This window comes from Triticum dicoccoides, chromosome 3A, assembly GCF_002162155.2.
Source record: "Triticum dicoccoides isolate Atlit2015 ecotype Zavitan chromosome 3A, WEW_v2.0, whole genome shotgun sequence".
Taxonomy (NCBI): Eukaryota; Viridiplantae; Streptophyta; class Magnoliopsida; order Poales; family Poaceae; genus Triticum; species Triticum dicoccoides.
Window position 1 is genome coordinate 441,658,797 of NC_041384.1, and position 23,888 is coordinate 441,682,684.

At 45.1% G+C, this 23,888-nt stretch overlaps 1 protein-coding gene across 1 annotated transcript; it reads left to right on the top strand.

Annotated features, from left to right (window-relative positions):
• The first annotated feature begins 1,836 nt into the window (after positions 1-1,836).
• Positions 1,837-5,258, top strand: LOC119268479 (AAA-ATPase At3g50940-like). Its single transcript, XM_037550130.1, has 2 exons — positions 1,837-2,943; positions 4,378-5,258. Exons 1-2 carry the CDS (start codon positions 1,960-1,962, stop codon positions 4,915-4,917), a joined length of 1,524 nt encoding a protein of 507 aa, XP_037406027.1. The 5' UTR covers positions 1,837-1,959; the 3' UTR covers positions 4,918-5,258.
• The last annotated feature ends 18,630 nt before the right edge of the window (positions 5,259-23,888 follow it).

A 23,888-nucleotide genomic window follows, 5' to 3' on the forward strand; every position in this document is an offset into this window, starting at 1 on the left:
ACCGACCAGAGAGAAAACGTCGGAAGTCCGAAGACTTCCGGACGACCAGACGACCGACAGCTGTTGGACGTCCGACGCCTGTTTGCACATAGAGATTGGGGTTGAGGCCCATGTACCCCTTTCGCCCCTCACTTACCCCTTTGTGGCCCTAGACTATATATACTCCTCCACCTCCTCCTAGTTAGGGTTAGCATAGGTTTAGCTCATTTTAGAGACAGAGCTTTGCTCATCCTTGTGGTTCTTCTCGATCGAGAGACCGCGGCCTCTACGAAGAAGATCCACTCTTGGATTCAAGACCCCTCACGGGAAGATCCCTCGTGGATTCAAGGCCTCCTGACGGAGATGAACTAGTTACGTTTGTATCGTCCTTTGTTGACTTTGGATCGTGTATCTCCCTGTGTGTTCACGGATCTAGCACATGTGTGATTGTTCCTTATTGATTTGAGTGTATCCTCTCGTTCCCCTCGTGTTTCCCCTCATGTTCTTCGCGGGATCCTCTTCAAATTGTGAAAGATTGGCCCTAGGGTTTCCACCCTACATCATTTTCCCAATGCATTTTTTACTCCACTTCATAATTTGTCCTAAAATTTCTATATGTACACTATTCACCGGATGGATGGAGTACGTTACTCCCTCCATCCATCTTTATAGGGCATAATGTGTTTTTTGAGGCTAACTTTGATCACATACTAGAGCAATAAAATATAACATGCAAGTTACAGAGAGCATACTGTCAAATGCGTACATGAAAGAAGCTCCCATGATATAATTTTCACAATACATATGTCTCATATATTATTAATCTTATCAACAGTCAAAGGTAATCTCAAAAAACGCATTAGGTCATATATATATGAATGGAGGGAGTACTCTTCATCGGCGGTGGTTGCTGTTCTGGTGCATTGATAGTATGGGGCATTAGCACGACGACTTCTCGACTATCTATTACAACAAGTTTTGCGCGTCTCCAACGAGGAAGGGGCGATGATAGTGGCGCGCCTTTGACTCGCTTCAGTGTTTATAGTCGTCCCTAGGTGGTCTATGTATCTGCATATAATTTTTATAATTTTTAGTGTTTCGTTGTATTGCCATAACTGACTTTGAATAGATCGAAAGTTTTCCCATTAAAAAAAAGACATCTAAGTGAGTGAATCAAGCATAAAGAAAGAAAAAAAGATAAAAATAATATTCACACGAGTCTCAATGTCAGATCAATAATATAAGACCTAGATATGCAATACTTAGGTTAGTCATAGTGGGAGTAACTTATCTAGTAACATAACGCATCCCAAAACAAGTTTGCTTATGTGGCACCTAGTTAATGAGAAGAGAGGTGTTTGAAGTAACATATTATGTTACCATCACATAACGCTTTTCAACAAATGTTGAGTCTATGAGCAAATAAATAGAGCAATTTATGACACAACTATTATGTTACTTTGCACTATAAAGGTAGTAACTTAGACTAGTGTCATATGCATGATATTAGTCTAAGTTACTCCCCACTATAACCAGCCTTATGTCACGTCTCGATGTGCTTTAGCGAAAACTGTTAAAAAATGCGCTAACATAGTCGCCTTGGAAGTCGTATGTGCGCGAAAAAACACCACGAGGACGTGCTCAATTGGTGGCCCTGCAAAGACTTTGATTGGGGGTCACTTTTGACGCCCTCGGTGTGGGGCGGTCGATTGAAGTTTCGAAGAAACCACTCACTAGGTTAACGGGTCGCATCCCTGGTCTCCACGTGGAACCTACTAATCTCCTTTGTGAAGTTGCAAACACCAATCACACACAGCGAATGGTCAATCATCAATCCCCGTTGCAACCGACCTTGCATTTTTTTTACGGCTCCAATTAAAGGCTCTCCTCAGTTGCTCCACAGAACCAACTCAAGCACCTGATTAGAAGATCGAGACCTTAAGCAAACCCCCACTGCTACAGCGTTAGTTGGAGCCGGCCATGGCCATGACATCCCCCAACAGCAGAGCGCTGGAACGGTACAAGAGCGCCGTCACGACGGCAACTTCCGTGCTGGGCGCGGCCATGCTGCTGCGCCGGGTGCTCGCCGACGTCCTCCCAGGCACGGCCCTCGGCGCTCTGCTCCTCCTGCCGCCAGCCTCCGCCCGGCGCCACGCCGTGCTCATCGAGGAGTTCGACGGCGCCCTGCACAACCGCGTCTTCTTGGCGGCCAAGGCGTACGTTTCCACGCTCCTCGCCGCGGCACCGTCCGTGCCGCTGATGAAGGCCAGCCTGCCGCGCGGGGCCGGTGCGGAGCACGTCCTGCTCGCCCTCCGCCCCGGCACGGCGGTCGTCGACGTGTTCGACGGGGCAAAGGTCACGTGGCGCCTAAGCAGGAAGCACGATGGGGGCGCCGGCAGGCGGCGGACCACGGAGGACGCGCGCGAGGTGTTCAAGCTCAGCTTCGACGCGGAGCACAAGGACATGGTGCTCGGCTCCTACCTGCCGGCCGTCATGGCCCGCGTGGAGGCCATGTCCCAGGAGCAGAGGCAGACCAAGCTGTACAGCAACGAGTGGGGCAAGTGGCGGACCGTGAGGCTCCGCAACGCCTCGACGTTCGCGACGGTGGCCATGGACGACGCGCTGCGGCAGGCCGTGGTAGACGACCTGGACAGGTTCTTGACCCGGAAGGAGTACTACCGGCAGACGGGGAGGGCGTGGAAGAGGGGCTACCTGATCCACGGCCTGCCCGGCACCGGCAAGTCCAGCTTGGTCGCCGCGATCTCCAACCACCTCCATTTCGACGTGTATGATCTCGACGTCGGCAGCGTCAGGTCCAACACCGAGCTGAGGAAACTGCTGATTCGGATGAAGAACAGGTCCATATTGTTGGTCGAAGATGTCGATTGCGCCCTGGCGACGGCGCCACGGAGGGAAGCGACGGGAAGCTCCGACGGGGGCAACCCTGTTTCCAAGAATCACAAGGTTAGTTTTAGTAGTACTAATCCAACTCATGTTGCAAGTTGCAATGGACGACGAACAAACTGCTTTAGTCCTTTAGACTATTCTTACCTGACCAGTACTATTTTCATGTCCATCGGCCTGGTTAACTCGGGAAAAGGAAAGCGTCTAGGTTAGCGATCTGATGCATCGTATAGCCGCCGAGGTTTCTCGCACAGAAAACAAACGCTCGATCTTTCTCTCCCCAGTTTTCCAAATTATGTATCTAGGTTTTCTAGTTCTTCTCCAATACGCCGGCTACTCCTTACTCTCCAAGAACACAAGATCTAGCAATCAAAAGTAACACCGCGCCAGTTCTCTCCCAGAAGTTCTGCTCGATGGATCCTGAACAAAATCAATCTCGGTTTGTCAAATATCTGTGGTTGTTCTTTCTTTACCTAGCATGTATTCTTCTGACTACTTTGTTGTCATATACAATTGATTCAAAGGAAAACCTTTGTTCCCATGTACTAATAATGAAAAACAAGAAAAGCACCATCCGGATTCACAGAATATTTTCTAGTGAAGAACCGTGTTGTATACCCATTGGCAATTTTGGATTTTATTAATTAGACTCCTGGACATAAAATGATAAGGTTTCTTGATCTGCACTTTCAGCTCATCAACATTTTCTTGTAAAGATTAAGGTAATCGTGGTCCAAGATACAAATTGAGTCCTATACTACAAAACAAAATAAATTGATGCAACTGTTGAAAATCTTTCATCGCCTAAACCTTGAGTTCTAAATCTTGTTTTTTTGTAGAGTACTAAATCTGAATAGTTCCTTTGACATGGCATTTCGTGAACCAATTTACATATGTGCAGCACTAATGTTCATACTGTTAAGCAATCGTCCATGTCTGAACTATTTGTCACACAGCACCACCATGCAGCAACATTGCCTTCCTAGCACAGTTCACCCTTGAGATTGATCTCTTGTGCGCCCTACTTTTGATGGTGTCACTACCGCTTGATGTCATGTGCACCCTAGACGGAGACGCCCCATTGCTAGGCCCACTCTGCCATGCATCACCGAGAACAGATCGCGCAAACTAGAGAAGGTATGTCTCCAATTCGCTATCTATAAAAAACCCTATGCCACACCCCCCATGTGATTTTCCATGAAAACTGATAACCAATATTAAAAGGGCCCCAAGTCTTGACTTCGCCCCGGGCCCCCGAAATCTCAGGACCGGCCCTGATCGCACCCTCACCAAACACGAAAACGACAGCACTGATTTAGTTTGCTTCAAGTACCAGCAAGTCACTGATCTGGGTCACTGTATAGGCAACAACTCTATAATCGTTGCCGTGCTACTCTTGTTTGTCCAACAAGAGCAGTTGCCGCTTCATTTCCTGTGGTTTCCAAATCGGTTGTCACCTACTCCTACCAACTAAGCTGTGCGTTGCCTTGCCAGGTCACTCTGTCGGGGCTGCTCAACATGGTGGACGGCCTTTGGTCCAGCAGCGGCCATGAGCGGATCCTCATCTTCACCACCAACCACAAGGACAGGCTAGACCCGGCGCTGCTCCGGCCTGGCCGGATGGACATGCACGTCCACATGGGCTACTGCGGCTTCGTCGCCTTCAGGGAGCTCGCGGCCAACTACCACGGCATCCAAGACCACCCGCTCTACCCCGAGGTCGAGGCGCTGCTGCGGGAGGTGGAGGTGGCACCGGCGGAGGTCGCAGAGAGGCTGCTTATGACCGACGATGCCGATGCCGCTATCGAGATGGCCGCGAAGCTGCTGAGAGGCAGGAAGGCCGGGACCGGGGAAGATGGCGGGTACATCAAGCAGAAACTGCACGTAGGGCCTAGGCGCCCGCGTCGGCCCCCGGCTGCAAGACGGGCGGTGCTTGACGACGGAATTGGTGGTTCCTCACGACGAGGCCAGGGGCGTGGATCAGGGACAGGGCGACGTGGCCGAGGTGAGGTGCGCGGACGAGGACGGCGATAGACAATCGTACTCCCTCTGTTCAAGTGCACAGGGGTCTAAATAAAACTTCAGTATCCAAATATATATAGTAAATCATTATGCATGAAAGAAACTTATCATTCTTCGCGACCATTAATTTGAGCAGAATTTATTATAGTTTTATTAAAATGTTCATGGTCGGTTCAGTCTCTCGGAGGTGCTCATAGAGATAGGGTGTGTGTGCATTCATAAGGATGAGTGTATGATTATATATATGAGCGCTTGCGTCTGTACTGTGTTAAAAAAGTGGTATGTGGAACCTCCCCTCATAAATAAAAAGAAGGTACGCGGAACCATAAAGATTGTCCATGCCGTACCCCTTCGGTCCTGCGACCCAAGGCGTACACCTGGGGCTTTCACTGCCTCTCGCAGGAACGCTGCCAGTCCGCCTCACTCCTATGATCCTAGGACCATGGAAACACATGGAAACACGGCGGATCTCGGCCCTTATCAGCGGAAGGGCTATGTTTTTAGGTGTTTTTTTAATCTTGTTAGAGTTTGTGTCATGCTCTGGAAGACGAGGCAGCGATGATTTTTTAAAGATGGAATAAAGTTCTCCCCGCCTAGCCCCCGTCCCAGTGGAGTTTCTAGCCTCGTCGAAGGGCGTGTGCATGTGTGTCTTCGGTGGATCTCGTGGGATCCGGTCGACGTTTGTGTTCGGTGGATCTGCTTGGATCTGGTCTTCGTTCATCGGCATATGTGTGTTTGCAGGTTGGATCCTTCTCATTTACGCTTCTCTTTATCGGCGACAGTTGTTGTTCTGGTGCACTGGTTCTATAAGGCCTTAGCACGACGACTTTCCCACTGTCTATTACAACAATGCTTGCTCGGTTTCAATCAATGAGGAGCGATGACGGCGGGGCGCCTTCAGACTTACTACAGTGCTTGTAGTCGTCACTAGGTGTTCTACAAACCTGAATGCAAATTTTACTTTTGGTACTCTTTGTACTACCTTGACAGCTGGTGAATAGATCAAAAACTTTCTTGCCAAAATCAGGAGGTACCTGGAACCACGTTTTACGAAGTTTATTCCTGCAACCTTCCCTAGTTAAGACATGTGCGAATTTATTCGCCGACCGCCACACCCAGTCAACCCTATAATCCTATAAGGATCTCCTTTTTTTTGAACAAGACATAGACGCTCAAGGCGCTCAAATTTCTGTCAGCTACAGTTTACATTTGTAATGACATATCCCCTATCACTAACATCTGCAATAACCTGAATCAGGGGACAATACCACTTTTGATGTACTTCATCACAACATCTAATCCTAGAACTCAATTCAGTACACAAATCTTGAGATTCAGCTATGGTAGCTGCATTATGAGCCTCACAGTTTTGAGTTCTAGGTACATGGAACACCTGGACTTGCTTGGTAGCAATGGTGCTACAAAAATCTGCAAGAGTACTTCTAATCCGCCAGTGTCCTGGTTGAAACATTGGAGATCTTGCTGCTGCCGCTTTAGCTAGAATACGGTTGTTTGTTAGTATGACTGCTTCCTTAATGTTCAACCTATCCATAATGATTGCTGCTAGATTTATTCCTTGAGCTTCTGCTTGGATTGCTGATTGTGTTGGTGCAGCCGTTGCTGAAATTGTAGCTTTCATTGTTTGATCTCCATGTTGTACCTGCATAAAGACTCCAATACCTGTTCTATTACTCCTTGTTTCAACTCCATGACATTGCTCCTTCCAGGTTGCATCTGTGAATATTTTGACTGGACTTGAAAGGCTGAATGCATCAATTGTATTTCCTTGTGCAAATTTGTCTTCAACTTGAGAGTTACTGTTGTGACTTTGTATGGTTAATTGTCCCCGCTCATTTATATCTGATTCCAATGCCAAGCTTCTTGAGATAGCCTGAGCAGAAAAAAATATCTGAGAAGGCAAAACATCTTTTCTTTGAAAAAGTTTATCATTCCTGGACTTCCATAGACACCACATGAATGTAAAAATATTGGTTAAGGTGGCATTAGGGTGGTCTGAGTTGGCTAGACTTAAAATTATGGCGGTTATTGACTTAGAGTTTTGAATTAACAAATCAGTTCTAATGAACCAAGGTCTAGCAAACCATGCTGCTCTAGCAAAGGGGCATTCAAATAAGATATGCTGTAAGTGCATCTAGTGCCACCCCTAGTTGGTTTTGGAGTATTGACGACAAACCTGGTTGACGGACTAATGTGTTTGTGAGAATTGCAGGATAACACAGGTAGAAGTCCCTCATTGATTCGGTTTTCCTACCAGAGATGAGCCCTAAAAATGTATGAAGACATTAAAGTCAAAGGTGGTATGTGAAGACATTCACTTTGAAGACTATGATAAGAGAAGACATCGCGTGAAGACTATGGAGCACGAAGACTTAGTTGTTTCGTCATTCTTTTTCTTCTTCGTTGAGTCATAGGAACCACCGGACTGTTAAGTGGGGTCCAAGAGAACCAGTCAAAATGACTAAAGTGATGCTTAACCAAAATTCTATATCTTTGAGTGAAGACTATGAGAGCAAATCTTATCCAGAGTTGGATAGGTCAGCTTTGCTTGTAGCCCAAGTAAAGTTGCCGTGTGTGTTTGAAATCTGACCGTTGGAACACGTGTCAGTTCCTTAGTGACCCATGGTCATTTCGGACAAATCAGGTCGGGTTGCCCAGTGGCTATAAATAGCCCACCCCCTACAACCATAAACGGTTGGCTGCTCAGAGTTAGTGTACGGCTTTTGTCGTTTGAGAGCAACCCACCTCGAAGCCTTTGAGAGAGAATTCCTTGCGAGGATAAAGCCCTAAACACCCAGAGCCAAAGAGTGTTAGGCATCACTTAAGTATTCATGTCTGTGTGATCTGAAGATTTATTACACTTGAGGACTGCGAATCCTCCAGCCGGTTAGGCGTCGCGTTTTGAGCATCCAAGAGTCATTATGGATCACCGGTGAACGAACTCTGTGAAGGTTTGGAAGTCTGCCTTGAAGACTTACTAGAGTGATTGGGTGAGGACTGGGTGTCCTTAGCTCAAGGGGAGTAAGGTGAAGACACGGTCTTCTGAGTTGAATCTCAGCCTCCCTAACCAGACGTACAGTTGTCACGGCAACTGGAACTGGTCCAACAAATCATTGTCTTTAACGAGTCACTGGTTCTATCATTCACATCTCTTTATTTACAGTTGGTCCTTGTGAAGTCATTGTTTGTTTGCATTATCTTTTGTCTTCACTGAGTGACTGCTTGTTCTAATTGGCTTCGTACTATCTTCCTACATGATCCATATTGCCTAGCTGCCATTAGTTGTTGTGCTTTCACTTCATTGAATACTTGACTATGGTTTGCTTAGTGCAGTCTACCTTCCGTTGCATGGTAATAGGTTTATTTCTATCGTTTGTCTTTGAAACTCCCATGTTTTGAAGACTTTCTTAAAAATCGCCTATTCACCCACCCAGACTGGTCGTGTGAGTGCTTTGGAAACATCTAAGCTAGTCTGGGACTGGCTCTCCAAGGTCAACGAAGGCGTCTCAACCCAGAGAGATAAAATAATCAGTGTCCTTCGCAACCTCTTCAACCGCTTCAAGAGAAACGACAATGAGAATGTTCAGCTCACGTTTGATCGACTCACTGACATCACAAATGAACTTCAAGCCCTTGGCGCTACTGAGATCACCAAGCATGAAGTCGTCAAGACACTCCTGAGATCACTTGACAGCTCGTTTGACACCCTAGCCTTGATGATTCAAGAACGTCCTGACTTCAAGACACTCGATCCGTCTGACATACTTGAGAGGCTCAACACACATGAGTTTCAGCTTTCTGAGAAAAGAGACATCTACGGTCCCAACTATGGGCGAACTCGTGCCCTGAAGGCAAAAGTTGTCTCCTCATCTGAAGAAGGATCTGACAACAGTTCTGATGATCCTGGAGACATTGGAAAGGAGCTTGCTATGCTTGTGAAGAAGTTCCAAAAATTCACCAAGAAGAAAGGCTTCAGAAAGTCTTCACGATCAAGCTCAAGGAATGATGAAGTTTCTGCTCATGACTACAAGAAGAGAACATGCCACAAGTGCAAGAAACCTGGCCACTACATCTCTGAGTGTCCACAGTGGGACAATGATAACAACAAGAAGAAGAAGAGCAAGGAGTATGATTCTGACGACAAGAAGAAGAAATACTCAAAGTCTTCTTCCAAGTCTTCCTCAAAGTCTTCATCACACAAGAAGAGCTCATCTGGCAAGGCTCGTGCGTTCGTTGGCAAGGAAATGGATTCAGAGGAGGAGTCCACTTCTGAGGAGGCGAAGGTGGAGTCTGAGGACTAGTCTGATTCTGGCGTTGCAAGTTTGGCTACAGCATATGTTGCCAAGTCCATCTTCAACACTGAAGACAATGGCTTCATCACCGACGCCGATGCAAATGACAAGGACTACTCTGCTCCCACCTACTGCTTCATGGCACGTGGTGCCAAGGTAAACACACGCACTACTCACTATCAAACATCCAGTGAAGATGACTCTGATTGTGGTTCCAAACCCAGCTACAAAACACTTGCTAAAATTGCAACTGAACAACAGAAAGCTATGGAACATATTCAAAAACTGTTAGACAAAAGCGATGACCTGTTAGATGCTGAAATGATTCGATCTCAGTCCTTAATTGAAGACATAAAAAATCTTCATGTTAAGTATGAGAAACTTGAAAGTCGTCATGAAACGCTCTCAACAACTCATGAAAAGCTTTCCTATGATTATCTTCAAAGGAAGCAAGATCTTGATAAATTGAGAGCGGCTCATGAAGATCTTCAAAAGGAAAACGAGTCACTTCGCGCCAAACAGATCAGTTCCGCTCAGGAAGGATTTGAACCACCATGTCTTAAATGCATTGAGCGTGACAACGCTACTTCTGTTGCTGGATGTTCTACTGGTGCTACTATTGCAATATCTTCAACTGTTGATGTGATAACTAACCCCTCTGCTGAGGATACCACTGCTATTGCTGATGAAAATGCTAGGTTGAAGACATTGCTTTAAACAGGGATGTACAAAAGTCTCAAAGGGCATCAGAAACTATGTGATGTCCTCAAAAGGCAGATCCTGAACCGAAACCCTAGGAAAGAGGGTCTTGGGTTCGAAAGAAAAATGAATGCTGATGGCTCTTATTGGAAACCTGAGCAGTACCCCAAAACCACATGGGTTGCTGCAAATGAACCTTCAGTGGATCCATCCACCCTGTCTGGCTTCACTTGTGCTAATCCCATTGTTATTGATGAATCCTTTGATGCAAACTATAAACTATTTAAGAATCAGAATGGTGAAGTGTTTGCCAGGTATATTGGTACTAACTGCAGGAATGGGCCACCTATGAAGAAAGTCTGGGTGCCGAAAAAGTGGTTGGAGAATCTTCCTGTGAATGTCGTCATGACACCACAAGTGAAGAAGACAAACCCCAGACCACAGGCTTCATATGGTCCAAAGGCTTCATACAGACAAAGGACTCACCTGAGTCGCACTAACGCAAATGTTTTGCAGGGAAACCATACTCAGGCCTATGAATATGAGCGCGTTTCATCAAACCGCCATGTTCATAAGACCAAGAACTACTCTGCTTATTCTTATGAGTACTATTGTCCACCTGCAAGACTATTTGCTAGGGCTCCAAAGCCAAAGTTCTCAGATGCTGCACTTAGACTCATTGCTTCGAAGCCACCCTTTAAGATGTGGGTGGCTAAGAAAGCTTAACTCTCTTTTGCAGGGAAGGGTCTCCAGCCGAAAATCAAATTCATCTGAAGCTATTGCTGGGGACCTTAAACATCTTGTAGGGCGCAAGATCAAATGCCCAAATAGTCTTATTATGTATTTTGTTCCTGAGTCGCTTGCTACTTGCCCTATCAGTCCTAACCTCGATCTAAGCTTTCATAATCCACTTGCTCGTCAAATGTTTATGCTTCACAATTCTCTTCGTGAAGCCTATCCCCCTAACTGCACTGTAGGGTATGACACCAGCTGCTTCAGAATGGATTATTGATAGTGGGTGTACTAATCACATGACTGGCAAACGAAGTCTTCTCATGGACTCAACTTTATGTCCATCTGACAAGAGTCACATGACATTTGCTGATACTGGTAAAAGCAAGGTATCGGGTCTAGGTAGAGTTGCAATCTCGAGGGATCAACACATGGATAAAGTAATGCTTGTTGAATCCCTTGGTTTCAACTTAATGTCTGTCTCAATGCTTTGCGATTTAAACATGATTGTGATATTTGGAAAATATCGTTGCCTTGTTCTAATGGAATCTGACAAGTCTCTAGTCTTTGAAGGGTATCGGAAAAATGATTTGTACGTGGTAGATTTCTCAGCAGGACCACGGTTGGCCGTATGTCTTCTAGCAAAAGCTTCAGAATGCTGGCTCTGGCATCGAAGGCTAGGGCATGCTAGCATGAGGAACTTGCACACTCTTACAAAGAAGAAGCATGTCATAGGCATCGAGGGCGTCAAGTTCAAGAAGGATCACTTATGCGGTGCCTGTGAAGCAGGAAAGATGATGAGGGCCAAGCATCCCTCAAAGACAATCATGGCAACGACTCAACCCTTCGAATTGCTCCACATGGACCTCTTCGGTGCCACTCACTACTCAACTCTTACTACTACTGCTTGTCTCTATGGCTTTGTCATTGTTGATGATTATTCAAGATATACTTGGGTGCATATAATCCTCTACAAGACTGAAGTGCAGGATGTCTTCAGACGCTTCGCCAATCGAGCCGTGAACAACTATGGCGTCAAGATCAAGTACATCACAAGTGACAATGGCACTGAATTCAAGAACACTGGCCTCGACACTTACCTTGATACTTTGGGCATCACTCATGAATTCTCAGCTCCGTACACGCCGCAGCAGAATGGCGTCGTGGAACGCAAGAACAGAACACTTATTGAGATGGCCCGGACGATGCTCGATGAATACAATCCTTCTAACGATGACAATGATCAGCAAGAGCAAAATCTTCGTCCTGTTCATCCTCGTGTTGCAAATGAAGTACAGATTGAGAGAATAATTGATAGCATCAATGCACCAGGTCCACTCACTCGTTCTAGGGCAACACAGCTAGCAAATTTCTGTGGGCACTTCGCATTCGTCTCAATATCTGAACCCAAGAAAATTGATGAAGCCTTCATGGAACCTGATTGGATTCAAGCTATGCAAGAAGAGCTTCAACAGTTTGAGTTGAATAATGTATGGGAACTGGTTAAGCGTCCTGATCCTTGTAAGCACAATATAATAGGCACTAAATGGATATATCGCAACAAGCAAGATGAGCATGGTCAAGTTGACAGAAACAAAGCTCGTCTCGTTGCTCAAGGATACACTCAAGTTGAAGGAATTGACTTTGATGAAACATCTGCTCCTGTGGCTAGGCTTGAAGCTATACGCATACTGCTGGCCTATGCAAATCATCATAACATTATTCTGTATCAAATGGATGTGAAGAGCGCTTTTCTCAATGGCAAGATTGAAGAAAAAGTGTATGTTGCACAACCGCCTGGCTTTGAAGATCCAAAACATCCTGACATGGTCTACAAGCTCAACAAGGCACTGTATGGCCTTAAACAAGCCCCTCGAGCTTGGTATGACACACTCAAAGACTTCCTGAAGAGCAAAGGCTTCAAACCTGGTTCCCTGGATCCCACTCTCTTCACGAAGACATATGATGATGAACTGTTTGTGTGCCAAATATATGTGGATGACATTATCTTCGGCTGCACTAACCAGAAATATAGTGAAGAGTTTGGATATATGATGCAAGAGCAATATCAGATGTCCATGATGGGTGAGCTGAAGTTCTTCCTTGGTCTTCAAATACGGCAGCAATGCAACGGCATCTTCATATCTCAAGAGAAATACCTCAAAGATTACCTGAAGAAATTTGGAATGCAAGACTGCAAAGGCTACACGACGCCAATGCCAGCCAAACACCATCTGGGTCCCGACGACAATGGTAAAGAGTTTGATCAAAAGGTATACCACTCCATGATTGGTTTTTTGCTTTATTTATGTGCATCTAGGCCAGATATCATGCTTAGTGTTTGCATGTGTGCCTGGTTCCAAGCAGCACCAAAGGAATCACATCACTTAGCTGTGAAGCGAATTCTTAGATATTTGGCTCATACCCCAACACTAGGATTATGGTATCCAAAGGGCTCGGAGTTTGATCTAGTTGGATTCTCGGATGCTGATTATGCTGGTGACAAGGTGGATCGCAAGTATACATCAGGCACATATCATTTTCTAGGACGATCACTTGTATGTTGGTCTTTAAAGAAGCAGAATTGTGTATCTCTCTCCACTGCTGAATCTGAATACATTGCTGCTAGATCTTGCTGCGCTCAGCTTCTATGGATGAAGCAAACACTCAAAGACTATGGCATTCATCTGAAGCAAGTGCCACTCTACTGCAACAACGAGAGCGCCATCAAGATTGCTAACAACCCAGTTCAGCACTCGAAGACAAAGCACATTGAAATTCGTCATTACTTTCTCAGAGATCATGTTATGAAGGAAGATATTGATATCATACACGTCAACACTGAAGAGCAATTGGCAGATATCTTCACAAAGCCCTTGGATGAGAAGAGGTTTTGCAAGTTACGATGTGAGCTAAATATCTTGGAATCCTCAAATGTCCTGTGATCAGGCACACTTTTTAACACTAGTGCATGTTGATGACTTAGATGTGCAACACACGAAGTAACGTATGTCTTCAATCAATGAAGACTTGCATTCTGAGTGTGAATACATTAACGTGGAATTTGACTTCAGAGCGCCACGATAGTTGTGCGCCGTGTCTGGGTCTAATACTTCCTATACGGTGGGTAACGCCACCACCATATTCTTCCCTAAGAAGTGTTTCTCACATGGCATTACATTTGCAAAGTCTTCGCCTTCTGTTTGTCTTCAATGTTAACATGACCTCATGTTTATCTGCAACGTACTGATTTGGTTTCTGTCCTCTAGAGCATTCACTTATAACTATGGCTTCTTGCTGAATCTTTTGAACTAAGTGAATGTGATCAGACCCTAACCACTCTATGCTTCTTTCCTAAGTCTATCTATCCAAATCATATGCATTCTATTGACACTGTCAAAATGTTTTCTCTGCGTCCTTGTTAGCAGAAGACATAGAGACAAACATTAATCCGTTTTCAATGCTAAATCCTTCCACTTGAAACCCGGAGAAGTGGGAACGACCACCCGACAATCCAGGCGTGCGTGGGAACGTGGAACAACCTCCGATGTGTTGCATGATAGCCACGTGTCCTTCAGATGTGAACCGCCAGGGGCACCTGTGTAATAACACTATGTCGTCCTTGTCCCTATAAATACACGCCTCACCACAGTCATTATCCTTTCTTCCACTCTCGCACAAATCCTAGCGCCACCGCTAGCCCTCGACGACACTGGCGACGAAGCGCTTAGCTGCCGCGACCTCACCGACGCCGTCCTCACGCCGGTCGCGGTCGTCTTCTCCGTCGTCGCCGTAGGTGTCCTCCGTCGCCAAGTTAGGGCACGGAAGATCGAACTGCTTGGCCTCCTCTCCCACTCCGTCTAGCAGTTCCTCGTGTGGTAAATAAAACCTCCTTTTTACAGTCTCTTTTGATCCGATAGATTCATCCTTTTCTACCACAAGCAGTTTCTGTTCACACAAGTTGGATCTATTTCATACTACATCTCATAATATGCCTAGTATGTTCACTTATGCTTCACAAAGTAGTTAGATTCCTCACTTGTATTTATTCATGGATTCGTACAAATCTGGAACCAACTCTCTATCTATGAGTGAATGTCTTCGCACTATGAGGTCAATGTCTTCTAAACTGATTTATCTTCAAAATCTTTTGAGAATGCATATGACCTCTTCCCCTTCCCTCGTACCTTAATGCTGTCACAGGTACATGTCCGTGGGAGAATCCCTTGGTTCTCATAGTCTGCATTCATTTGCAGAATTCTTACAGCATCATATAAATTCTCCTGAAGCCAGTTTTTGTCTGACCAGTAGACGTAAGACTTTGACAGTTTTGAAGCATTTTAGTCTAAACTTCATGGCACCAGAAAAATCTACAAGGAAGGGTGGCAGACAGCGTCGTGGTAACACCTCAAGAGATCTGCCTCCTGACCTCTATGAGTTGTACAAGACAGATCCGGCGGAAGACTACAATCAGCGGAAAACTCGAATCCAATGGATTCAAAGATATTGGGCAGAACAATGGTTCAAGTACAGGTTCGTGACCCAGGAGTATGCTGAGAAGAATGCCATCAAGCGACCATGGGGAGACATCCTATACAAAAATCTTCAACCCAGGTCCAGAGCTGAAGCCATTGAACAAGGCTTCTATCCCTGCATGGTCTGTGGACCACAGCCTGCAGATGCAGACCCATCGTCATTGCTATGGTGTCGTGACGACAATCTGTTCAAGCGCAACCTTCAGTTGCCAGGAACTTGGCCAAAGAAAACAAGAAGTCGCGGGGATTAGACTTCAATCCAGGTCCCTCTGCTCCTCGTGTCGATGGCTCACGCGAGGCTAAACCCAATCTTGTTGGGCCCTTCTACAACCTGGAAAGTTTCATCACTCATATTATGGTTCAAGAGGCAGTTGTGGATCAATCTGCAGACGACGCTGAATCTGACGAAGCGCCTGCACCACCGAAGCCAAAAAAGATGAAGAAGCCTAAAGCTTCAAAGCCTGCCCCTGCACCAAAGGTTTCACGGGAGAAGCCTCTGTCCACTGCACCTCCTGAACACAGTGTGCAGTCTGAAGATCTATCACGCATCTCCAAGCCCTCCAAAGTGAAGATGCCCATGCAACCCACCAGCCAAGCACTGACCCCTGCTGTTGTTCTGCGAAATGAGAATGACACCATTGATTTGTCCAGCGACGACGATCTTGGCGATGACGCTCTTGAGCAGTTGATCAAGAGCAAGCAAGAGGCAGAAATCTTCAATGACCTTCCTCTCTTTGATGTTGAAATCATCAACACATTCATTGATGAGTGATTTGACAGCCCAAATGTAAGCTTTGATGATCTTCAACTTCCCATTGGCCTTAGCGTCGCCTTCCACGGAGCCATTGCTGCTGAGCTGGCTCTAGCTCAGAAGATTGTTGAGCTGAAGCATAAGATAGATTATGAAAAGGCTTAGTTCAAGAAGCATATGGCCCAGCTCAATGTTGAAGACATTCAGAACTTCCAGACCATGATGCATGAGCTTAAGGAAGCATTCCGAACCAAACGCGAAGAAGCCAAAGGTTCTCGTGAGCGCATGAAGGATCTTGCTGCTAAATGTGTTCAGGGATACAATGAAGCTGAAAAGCGCAAGGCCTTGGGGCGACCAGGCATCGACCCCAGAATGGCGGCCCAGAAGAAGAAGAAGAAGCCAGTTGTGGCAGAACCCGAAGCACCAAGGCAGGAAGTACATCCAATTGTCTTCCCAGCCAGTATGACACGCTCGAAGCCTAAGGTCCCCACAGTGGCTTCAGAATTGAAGAAAACAAGGGCAGCTGAAGCTAAAGCCAGAAAGTGCAAAACCAAGGGCACCACTGATGATGCTCCTCCAACTAAGAAACACAAAACCAAGAAGAGAGATTGGGCTGCTCCCATAGAGCCCCTTGAGGTCGAGCCAATCTCAGTGGCTCGTCCTGTGTCTAAAAATCAAGAACACCAAGTAATAGTTCATGAGCCTGCTTCCCCAGAGGCTCCTGAAGCTGAAGACAATCCAGCTGTTGACCCCACCGCAGCTGAAGACATTGGTCCTCACGACAATGTTGAAGATGATGAAGTCCTTCCTCAGATCGAGCACCAATTGGTATCATCGCTTGTTCTCACGCACAACGAACTCATCAGCATTAGTCGTCCTCTGACGCCAACTACTCAGGATGCATCGTGGGCTGATCACCCACAACGACAAGACACCCCAAGTTCTCCCCAACCGCAAGCCACCTCACCAGTGCAAGATGACGATGACTTTGAGGCCCAACACACTCCATCTCCGCAAGCGTCGCCAGCATTACGCAGGCTTCACAAAGGACCAAGGCCCCAAGTCACTCCCATTATGCACGTGTCTGAGTCTGAAGCCAAAATGGCTGAAGATATTCCGGCTGCATCAGCTGATGAAGAAGAAGAACCAAGAGTTGAAGCAGAAAGAGTTGCTACATCCCCGTCCCATCAAGATGTTGTTCTCGAGGAGAACGTGTCTGACCCTCTAGCTTCTGAAGTGGAGGTTAACAATCCTGAAGCGGCCACCAACATCACCACTGAAACCAATGACGTTGTCATGGCTGAAGCTAATGTGGCGCCTGAAGCTACTACGGTGCCAGAAGTACAAGCGCCTGAAGCCACTGCAGCGCCCGAAGCCACTACTGAAGCACCTAAGGTGCAAGCACCTGAAGCCAATGTGGCCCCTGAAGCCCATGTCAACGACAATGCCAATGCTCATGTTCTCCCTCCAAGACCTCACACCATTGAGCTGGCATTTGATCGTGGTCAGCCTGTTATGGTTCGATGGCCCATTCTGGTTCCTCCACCTACTGCGGGTCCCCAATTTGACTATCATGTCGAGCACAGACCTTCCGTCCAGAAGCCCAAGCCAAGACTTCCACGATTCCCAGGCAATGCAACTTCACCTGGGGTCTTCAATGTGAATGGCTTCGTGGCACGTAACACCTTCTTCAACAGCGCCAAGAACCCTTTTACCAAACCTCGCATTTCATCAGATCGGTTCGGGAGCTATTAGCAGCGCAGCTACTATTCCTGCATCTTATACAATCAAGGGCGCATATTTCCACATATGCGCCTCGACTCTGAAGCTATAGCTAGCCTGCCCTGCCTTGAAGAAGTGTTGGATTGCTTCAGAGATGCTGGACTGCTACAGTTTATCACAGATAAGGAACACTGGAATGAAGAGCTTCTGCTATAGTTCTATGCAACTCTTCACATTCGAGGCTACAACAGGGATCCAAAGACTTGGGTCCTTGAGTGGATGACAGGCAATGTCCATCATAAAGCCAAAGCTCTTGATATCATTGAGCTCACAGGCCTGCCCACTCCTGGTGAATACTATAAACCAGGTTGTCAACAACACCAGAATGCCTCGGAAAGCATTTTTCAGAAGCCAGAACCCAACATGAGTCAAATGCTGAGCATGATGAAGCCTTTGCCTCACGACGCTGAATACCCGTCTGAATTCTTTGTTGAAGACCTAGAGTATCTGCCTCGCACCATTTACCATATCATCAGAAAGACTCTATGGCTTGTCAAAGGACATTCATCTGCAGTGAAGCTTGAAGGAGCAATGAAGACTTTGGTTTTCTATACCTTCAATGGCATCAGCTTCAATGCTCAAGACTTCTTCATCAGACAATTGGCTGCATCTGGCTCTGACATTTTTGGTCTAAAGTTTTATGCTCCATGGGTAATGCGCCTTATCAAGCTTCACTCTGCAATCAACTGTCAGCCGTATGCGCGCAATCATCTTGTCTTCTTGCCAGAGGTTGATCTGTCAGTTGAAGCCATTTACCCAGAGCCTGCTAAGGATCCCATTTATCTTCACAATGTTGATCACCAAAGCTTCACCCAGCCTATTGAAGGAGTTCCAGGAGTTTCTCGTGTTTATCCCCTTGCTGGCAACACACGTGCCCCTCGCGCTCAAACTGACGCCACTGGTAGCACCATTGCGCAAAGGCCTCGAAGGCGATCTCGTGTCCTAAATGATCGAGAGCTTCTCGTCGCGCTACACCAGAAACATGACAAACATCACAACTGGCTTAAGCATCACATGCAAAGCCTCTTGGTGGATGTCAACCGCATTCGCAATCTTGCCACCAAGAATGCCTTTGTCACTCATGAAACCTGTCAGAGGTCGTGGAAGAGTTTGGCATTACTTAGTACTGAAGCTGATCTGCAAGACGGTGGCTTCACCGGACGATTCAAGTTTGACTCAACTCCTCCCAAGAATGCTCACTTGCGTCGGACTCTCTCACTTGAAGACTCTGACTATTCGTCCTCAGCTGCGACAGTGAATGCCAGATTCATTGATGACCAAGATGATGCAACTTCACCTCCTCCAACTTCAGCGCGTGTCGACACTGCACCAAGTTCTTCTGCACCACTGGACCTCAACGACGACCCTGCTGCCTCGCCTGCACCTTATGGGAACGAGTAGGCGCTCTATGTCTTCAAACCTTTTTTGTCCTTACTGACAAAAGGGGTAGAAGCATATGAGTTGATAGTCTTCAAGCGGGTCCATGTGGGTGGTTGCTTTACCTTTTACTACTTTTGCCAAGTGCTTACAACTCTTGCTTTTCAATACATTTGGTTCTTTGAGTTGTAACACTTAAACTCGATGGTCGTCTGCTACTTATTTGCTATTCTGTGATGTGATGATAAATTCCGCATGTGTGATGATAAATTCCGCACTTAGGTCATTTTGCAGACGTCCATTTTTCATTATGCATGTCATTATCTTCGTTACATCATATCATGCATGATGAATTTTCATCATAGGTTGAAGAGGATCTCCACAAGTACAACCTGCCATGTGCATTTGCATTCCAAGAGCAAAGTACTTATATGCACATCTTTAGGGGGAGCCTTTGCAACTTATGAAGACAATACCCTATCCATTACAATTTCACATATTTTATTCCCGTTGAAAACTTCAACTCGTTTGTCATCAATCACCAAAAAGGGGGAGATTGTAAGTGCATCTAGTGCCACCCCTAGTTGGTTTTGGAGTATTGACAACAAACCTGGTTGAGGGACTAATGTGTTTGTGAGAATTGCAGGATAACACAGGTAGAAGTCCCTCATTGATTCGGTTTTCCTACCAGAGATGAGCCCTAAAAATGTATGAAGACATTAAAGTCAAAGGTGGTATGCGAAGACATTCACTTTGAAGACTATGACAAGAGAAGACATCGCGTGAAGACTATGGAGCGCGAAGACTTAGTTGTTTTGTTGTTCTTTTTCTTCTTTGTTGAGTCGTAGGAACCACCGTACTATTAAGTGGGGTCCAAGAGAACCAGTCAGAATGACTGAAGTGATGCTTAACCAAAATCCTATGTCTTCGAGTGAAGACTATGAGAGCAAATCTTATCCAGAGTTGGATAGGCCAGCTTTGCTTTCCTTGTTATCCTTGCTTCAGTAGTCAATGTAGCTTCCAGAGAGGAAGTTGCGTTGGTTTGTGTTTATGGGGATCCTTACCATAAGCAGATTAGTCAAATTTGGGATCTTGTGGCTTCTTTTGTGTATGATAATGTCAACAAGCCAATAGTTTTTATGGGAGACATGAATGACTTGTTGTATGATATGGACAAAAGCTCCCATCATGTTAATACTAATCGTATCAGTGCTTTCCGTAACATTGTCAAAAATTATGGTTTCTTTGATTTGGGATATAGTGGCCATGCTTACACTTGGACTAACAAACGCTATACTTCTATGCCTATTTTTGAGCGCCTTGATATATGCTTGGTCAATGCTGAATGGTGTGCCTTGTTCCGATTACTAATGTTTACAATCTACCTATCACTATTAGCGATCATGCTCCCTTCTCATATCCACGGATGGTAAATTTAAAAAGCCTTTACAAAGTTTCAAATTTGAAAATTGGTGGCTTATGGAAAAGAATTTTCATGCTTATACTAAAGCTTCTTGGAGTAGCACTGCTCATTGTCCTTTCTATGCTAGAACTAATCACCTTGCAGGGTCTCTCAAAAATGGTGTAAAAAGAAAAAACCTATTCATCAGGAGCTCAATTCTTTGGAAGAGCAAATCAAAAACATCCAAATGAATCCCATACACGAGCAAGACCAAAATTTAGAAAAGCTTATTTGGTTGGCAAATTTGAAGAAAATCTAACCAAGCTCACTCTTTTTTACAGCCAGCAAGCTAAAAAACATTGGGCGACAAAGGGGGATAGAAACACAAGTTTCTTTCACAATTATGTCCTCAAACGGAGAAGGAAGAATCAAATAGTCCCAATCAAGGATAACAATAATATTACTCACTTCAACCCTGAAAAAGTTGCTCAAACCTTTGTTGATTACTTCAAAGATCTTTTTGGGACTAACAATGCAGATCATAGGAGGCCGTACTTGGAGACTATACCAGGGGCTGATCAAGGCAACTTCACAAGCACCATACCAGATAAACAAGAAATTTGGAGCATATTGAAGGAAATGAGAGCAGATGCATCACCTGGCCCAGATGGATTGAATGTGGCATTTTATCTCGCAGCTTGGGACTGGATAGGAGATGCCATCACTAATCTAGTAAGACAATTCTATCTTTCTGGAGTGATGCCTAAACATATCAATAATACAAATATTGCCTTGATCCCCAAAAAGCTTGTTTGTAATATCCCTACAGACTTTAGACCTATTAGTCTTTGTAATGTTGTTTACAAAATCATTGCAAAGTCTTTGGCTAATAGGCTTAAGCCTCACCTACCAGACTATATACATCCTTCTCAACAAGATTTTATTGAGGGGAGGAGAATTAGCAATAATATTATCATAGCTCAAGAAATCACTCACTCCTTTGCTCTCAAGTCCTGGAATACTCCTACTTTCATGCTCAAAATTGATCTTGCTAAAGCTTTTGATCTCTTAGAATGGAAGTTCATCATCAATGCTTTAATTCATAAAGGGCTGCATGGTCATTTCATCAATCTTATTCATGCCTGCATCACTACCCCTGTGTTTTCTATTATAATTAATGGCCAATCATATGCTAGATTCAAAAGTGGCAGAGGCATAAGGCAAGGTTGCCCCCTCTCTTCATATATCTTTGTCCTTGCAATAAATGAATTGTATGTCTCCTTACAGGAAGGAATGGCATCCAACTACTCGACTGGTATATCTCTCGGACAAAATTTCCCCCCTATACATTGCCTAATGTTTGCAGATGATCTACTTGTTTGTGGCCATGCTAATATTCATGAGGCTAATGTCATGAATCAACTGATCCAATCATTTTGTGTTAGATCCGGCCAAACTCCAAATTGGAACAAATCCGAAATCCCTTTTAGTAAAGACGTTGACCCCAACATCCAGCATGCCATTAAGAACATGTTCCATGTTCCACCCATTAATAAAAACTTCATGCATGGTCATCCTCCCATCCTTCCAGCGAAAGACAGATCCTCTGCCTATAACTTTATTATTGATAAATTCAAAGCAAAACTTCCTGCCTATAAAGCCTTCAAACTCTCTCATGCAGGCAGACTCACTCTTATAAACTCTGTATTTGCCTCATTTCCAATCTATCACATGTCAAACATTCTCTTTCCCAAGAAATTCTTAGCCAAACTCACTGCTATCATTAGAAACTTCTGGTGGATAGGTGTTAGAGAGGAAACCAATGAGAGAACCCTCTACCTTGGAGCTTGGAAAGATATTTGTTCTTCCAAGAATGAAGGAGGTCTGGGCATAAAGAATATGCAAACTACCAACATAAGTCTGATCCTTGCAGCAACCTAGAGAACACCAGAAAATCCCAATAGTCATCTTTCTAAAGTCTTGCAATCAAAATATTTTCATGATTCATCATTTTGGAGAGCTAATCCAGCAATTCCCAAATCTGCCTTTTGGCCTCAATTCTAAAAGTCAAAACTATGCTAATCAAGAATTCATTTTTCCAGATCACGAAAGGTAGCATCTCTCTTTGGAGCTCTCCTTGGTTCCATTCCTGGGAACATATTTATGACCATCTTGTTATTCAGAACAATGATTTCATCTACCCTTCTTTGGTCAAGGACCTTTGGCTTCCTAATCATAAAGGGTGGAATAATGATCTCATTGACACTCTGTTTGATCATGATACAGCTGATGCTATAAAACAAGTTCCAATTATACAAGTGGAAGATAGAGATCCATTGTGCTGGAAGCTAGCACCGACAGGGAAATTCACTAGCAAAAGTGCATATAAACTGTGTCTACAAGTAATACAGGAGGAGGGTGAACCACGACCTAAAGATCTACCTAACAACACCAAAGAATTGCTCAAACAGATCTGGAAAGCAAAAGATGTTGCACCAAGAATTCAAACATTTGCTTGGAGGCTGATTAGAAGAGCTCTGCCTACAGGTAAAAGAGAAGGTAATTATTCTAAACACACCATTACCCTCTGTGCTAGACGTGGTATGGAAGAAGATGAGTTGCATATGAAAGTGCTAGTGATCGACTAGAGGGGGGGGTGAATAGGTGATTTTTAAGAAAGTCTTGAAAACATGGGAGTTTCGAAGACAAACGATAGAAATAAACCTATTACCATGCAGTGGAAGGTAGACTGCACTAAGCAAACCATAGTCAAGTATTCAATGAAGTGAAAGCACAACAACTAATGGTAGCTAGGAAGTATGGATCAGGTAGGAAGATAGTACTAAGCCAATCAGAACAAGCAGTCACTCAGTGAAGACAAAAGATAATGCAAACAAACAATGACTTCACAAGGACCAATTGTAAATAAAGAGATGGGAATGATAGAACCACTGACTCGTTGAAGACAATGATTTGTTGGACCAGTTCCAGTTGCTGTGACAACTGTACGTCTGGTTAGGGAGGCTGAGATTCAACTCAGAAGACCATGTCTTCATCTTATTCCCCTTGAGCTAAGGACACCCAGTCCTCGCCCAATCACTCTGGTAAGTCGGTAATGCTAGGGTAGTATTAAGATATGCACATGGTGAACTACGGAAGTAGTTTGGAGTCCCGAATGGGAAATGGGACATCACGAGGAGCTCTGGAATGGTCCGAAGGTAAAAATTTATATATGGGAAGTCATATTCAAGGTTCCAGAAAATGTTCGGGTCTTTTCAGTATTGTACCGGGAAGGTTATAGAAGGTTCCGGAGTGGGACCCACCTGCATGGGGGGCACATATGGACATGGGTAGTGGGGCCAGGCCCCACAACCCATGGTCTAGATGCACCAAAT